The sequence below is a fragment of the Apostichopus japonicus genome, chromosome 14 (genome assembly GCF_037975245.1).
Source record: "Apostichopus japonicus isolate 1M-3 chromosome 14, ASM3797524v1, whole genome shotgun sequence".
Classification (NCBI taxonomy): Eukaryota; Metazoa; Echinodermata; class Holothuroidea; order Aspidochirotida; family Stichopodidae; genus Apostichopus; species Apostichopus japonicus.
Genome location: NC_092574.1, coordinates 22403701 through 22408842, shown reverse-complemented (window position 1 = coordinate 22408842; position 5142 = coordinate 22403701). Strand labels below are relative to the sequence as shown.

The 5142-nt window shown below is 39.6% G+C and overlaps 1 protein-coding gene across 1 annotated transcript; it reads left to right on the top strand.

The window, feature by feature from the left end:
- Positions 1 to 272: 272 nt before the first annotated feature.
- On the top strand, positions 273 to 4931 carry LOC139980096 (uncharacterized). The gene is made up of 2 exons (XM_071991473.1): positions 273 to 1058; positions 1502 to 4931. The coding sequence occupies exons 1-2, from the start codon at positions 273 to 275 to the stop codon at positions 1700 to 1702; spliced, it is 987 nt and encodes a 328-aa protein (XP_071847574.1). The 3' UTR covers positions 1703 to 4931.
- The last annotated feature ends 211 nt before the right edge of the window (positions 4932 to 5142 follow it).

Sequence of the window (5142 nt, the reverse complement as noted above, 5' to 3'; positions counted from 1 at the left end):
AACTTATTTCAAGTTTGAAGTCAAGGATATTCCGGTAACTAAACTTGATGGCTTAACAAGATTGCTAGAAATTTGGAATCAGTGAAAAATAAACCTGTTCATTTGGTTCCTATGTAAATGCCAAACGTTGAAATAGCTGAAAGAATCGTACCCACTAGGGAGTACTGTAGTGACTGCATTTTTTTGAATGGATGTTTATTTGGACACACCACGCTTCACTCCCTCTTCACCAACACATTGCTTCATCACGCTCCACTTACTCTTCCCCTCACATGGCTCCATCACGCCCCACTTCCTCTTCCCGCTCACATTGCTCCATCCCACTCCACTTACTCTCCCCCTCACATTGCTCCATCAAGCTCGCTTCCTCTTCCCTCTCACATTGCTCCATCAAGCTCCACTTCCTCTTCCCTCTCACATTGCTCCATCACACCCCACTGCCTCTTCCCTCTCACATTGCTCCATCACGATCCTCTCCCTTTTCAAGCTCACATTGCTCCATCAAGCTCCACTTCATCTTCCCTCTCACATTGCTCCATCACACCCCACTTCCTCTTCCCTTACATTGCTCCATCACACTCCACTTACTCTCCCCCTCACATTGCTCCATCAAGCCCCACTTCCTCTTCCCTCTCACATTGCTCCATCAAGCTCCACTTCCTCTTCCATCTCACATTGCTCCATCACACCCCACTTCCTCTTCCCTCTCACACTGCTCCATCACGATCCTCTCCCTCTTCCCTCTCACATTGCTCCATCAAGCTCCACTTACTCTTCCCTCTCACATTGCTCCATCACACCCCACTTCCTCTTACCTCTCACATTGCTCCATCACGATCCTCTCCCTCTTCCCTCTCACATTGCTTCATCACACTCCACTTACTCTCCCCCCTCACATGGCTCCATCACGCTCCACTTCCTCTTCCCGCTCACATTGCTCCATCACACTCCACTTACTCCTCCCCCCTCACATTGCTCCATCAAGCTCCTTTTCCTCTTCCATCTCACATTGCTCCATCATACTCCACTTCCTCTTCCCCCTCACATTGCTCCAACAAGCTCCACTTCCTCTTCCCTCTTAAACTTAAGCGTCTTTTAATAAAGTTGCAATGCGTTAATTGTAAGATCGATTGCAAGGTGGTAAGAATGTGGGAAAAGATGTGCTAAGCAAATCTATAAAATGAAGCGAAATGGAACAGGTAATGTGAAGGATAGAAGGATGAAGATGCCATCAGATTCGAGATTTGTTTTCTGTTCTTTGAAAAACATCAATTAATAGTATCAAATAGTGTGTGTGGGGGGGAGGGGGGGGGGTTGCATTCATTGTATTGTCAATATAAGAACTGACGTAAGTTAGTTGATAAGATAGTAAGTAAAGCCAGTTGTTAGGAATTGATCTGAGTGTTAAGTAGTTACCACGATAGACGATGACAGTGATGTTATTTTGCTGTTACTACAATTTTGAGTTTAACAAAGTAACTGTATCCTTATAACCGGCTGAACCAACTCAGCGCTTGGGCTTGTAAGTGTGCTACTACACCTTTCGAATGATACTATTCAGTTCTCTTTAGAACCACACTTTGCACTGAATTCGTATCATGTAAATGTTGCTCCGGAGACAACCGTGCAAAAAGTAGAGTCGCTCTCTCGAGATAAGCACCAAACGTTTTGTACGAGTTTGTACCATTTGTCAGGACACTAATTGAAATCCCAGGTTAGGTATGGCTTGTAGCATGGCTCAGGAGTATGCCTTCTCGGGTAAACGGACACGTGGCAATGGCAAGGCGACTAAGACAAGTGGCAGAGCCAGAGTAATCTGAACGGTCCCGCCACCGCTGAGACACCAGAACGCTTTTACAAAACACTCTATGACTCCAATTCGCTCTTCGCCATCTTTCACCTGGAATTCGTAGTTGTTAGTCGTCAGTGGCCAAATTGTTAACGTAATCAGTGATAGCACCGTCACTCAAGGATAATGATGATGATGATGACGACGACGACGACGACGATGACGATGACGATGACGATGATGATGATTAGTATAATTATTATTATTATTACCCTGCAGGATCGCCTTTTCGAGATTTGGGGAACTAAAATATTGACCGGTTTTTTTGCATACTTTAAGATATGTTTTCACGCTTCCCCGTGAGGAAACATGTATAAGTAGTTTATAGAAGTGGTCGACCGCGCCACTACATTGAGGCAAGGGAAGCGGTGTGTAATCTCCTACAATTTGGATGCAAATGTTCGGGCATCTGTATTGTCCAATTTTATTCAAACGATCGTTTGGCTCATTAAATCTATTCAACATTTGTCCAATGTTGAGTATCTATCAATTGCGATTGACTTAATGAACTAACAACAGTCATACATATAAAGGAAAACTTTAGGCAGGTGTTTTATCTTGATATTCCGAAGTCCAAGAAAAACGACTATTAGATTGCTGAAGTTGTTTCTACATCCATTCCGTATTTCAAGATATCGCCTTTACCATATAAACAAACTTTTGAATGGTCCGTTTTTGGTTAAATTGATGATGATTTCGGTTTCCAAGTCCAGCTCGGAAAGTTAATAATAATCCATTTTTCTGTATAACTTCTAATAACCTATACAAACATTTAACTTCATATAAATAACAGGGAACCCTTAGAGGACTTTCAAAGGAATATGAATGTCTTGTTAGCATGTCAGATGGGTGTTTATTTTCATACTGAGTTTTTTGTCAACATTTACCCGAGCTTAGCTGTCCTAACCCCACCTCCCACGAGGGGCTAAATCAAGCTCGGGCTAGCCCCGTTCCCACGCAGAAAAGAGAGGAGCAATTTGCCCTCCCTTCGATAGGTCGATCAAGGGCGAAGCAAGTCCTCGGACTTTCAAAAGGAATAATAATGTCTTGTTAGCATGTCAGATGGGGCAATAAAATATTGTGTTTTCATACTTAGTTTTCGATTGTATCTGAGGAAATGACCTAATAGTCTGTGTATATATAATCTATAACGTCAGTAACTTAAATTAATGAAACACTGTCGTTTAAAGGAACGTATCTCGTATATATCGTTTGTACCGACTGGTTAGCCTAGTGGTTAGAGCATCCGCTTATCAGCTGGAAGGTTCGGGGTTGGAGTGGGGGATGTGTGTCTAGTTTGTAAATATGATTTAGCGCCCTTTGTGGCAGCTCATCGAGTAAAGTCCACAGAGACTTGGGAACGGTTATGAAATGATATTAGACGGTTGGTTATAGGCACAGCGCCGTGGGCGTCTTCGGACGGATACCGGCGCAATACCAAGTGTACGCATTATTATTATTAAATATAGGAAAAGAGGTATAGAAATTGCACTTGAACCTGTACTGCTATCAGTGTTGTCGTAAAGTTGAATGATATATCAAAACTTATTTTGTGCCTAATGTAATCCCAGCTGTAAACATTATAATTAAATGCAAAATAACAAGATCTTAATCTTAAGTCCGACTTAAGTACTATCAAAGACATTTTGATACCATTCATCGCTTTTTATAACCACTTAATATTTCAGATATAAGGACAAATGTTTGTTTTCATTTTTTCTATGCCTTGTTGCTGGTATGCCTAGCAATTGAGCAGCCCAGCAGATGAAGCGGATTTGAATATTTCTGGACACTTCGTGTATCGTAACTCATACGACTTCAAATTCGAAACCTATAAAATATATTTGTTGACTTATAATTAATGTTCTCAATGCCGTCCAGAAAACAACAGAACAAGAAAAGAAACAAAGAAGATATAATATCATGATATTATGAAACATTTATATCAACCATTACCAAAATTATAAAACTGTTGTACTCGAACACTCATTAACGTTACAAATTTCATCAGTTGTAGCCTTATGTTTATGGGTAAAGTACATCAGTATCGGCCTCAAATGTGCTAGAAATTAGAAAAATTGTCACCCGTGCTCCCAATTTAACAAGAATATTACAACCACCATTATAGTATTTTACCTCACGGAAATATTTTCTTGTCTAATTTAAAATTCACCAATGTCTCGAAATAAGTTGAAGATGCAGAACCACCAGTAAAGTACTTTTGAAAACTTCTAGTAATTTTTAGCAGGCTAACACTTGGAGGGAATACAGATGACATTTAAACTCTTATTTATTACGTCAGGTACTGCTCAGCAAACACAACTTGTAGTAGTTCAACTGAAGATTCTTGCTGAGACGTTCCTTTAAGGAAACATTTTACCAAATGTAGTTACGATGTCCGCATATATTTATCTATTGATCTATATCTGTATAGAAAACTTTGTCTCATTTTCTGAGAATTATATGTCTTTTTTCCCGCTCGTTTAAACATTTCAAACTTCAACAATGACGAAAATCAGAGGTTTACATATTTATGCGGTTCAAGTCATATATGTTACAATATTAGAAAGAACTTCGTATAGGAACGTTAAGTAACGATACATTTTGCTACCTCGAAATAGTGTATTCCGGTGGTAATTAGCTCGATGATGGCATAACAACTTCTTGAAAGGATTTCACATGCAAATAATATTATTCTTATCTACACATCCTCAATGTAATCGCAGTTTGAGGTTAATTGTTCATATTTCTGTGCTATGAGGTTTCGCCTCTCCGGGGGTTGCGTTACATTACTATCTACGCCATAGCAACATATTTTATACATATACACTTCGATTGAACCTTACTATGCAGACATACCTATACTTGCTTAAAATATGTCATGCAATTCTGACAAGATTGTGATTATTTTGAAGTTTAAACTACCTGACACTCCATCATCAAACAATTCCTCAACGTAAATTAAAACTAGACAAGACAGCAAGTTTAGGATAGAAAAACAGCTAATTAGAAACAAACCCTGCATATCCTAAAAGTGATTGACATCTCTTTGTAACATTGTATCAAACATTTAAAAAAAAGGGAAGAATTAAATGGTACTTGGATTACTTACGGTAAGGAAAAACTGTCCGTTAGGAATTTGATTGGTATCTAAAACATAAATGAATGTTAATTATTTACCACAGTTATGCTGCTTTTTTTCTGTTTGTACCACATCCATTTTATCATGCAGGGCCCGGACATGTAGGAGAGCTATCACACCACGTAAAATCGAGAGTTCCATCCGCTGTACA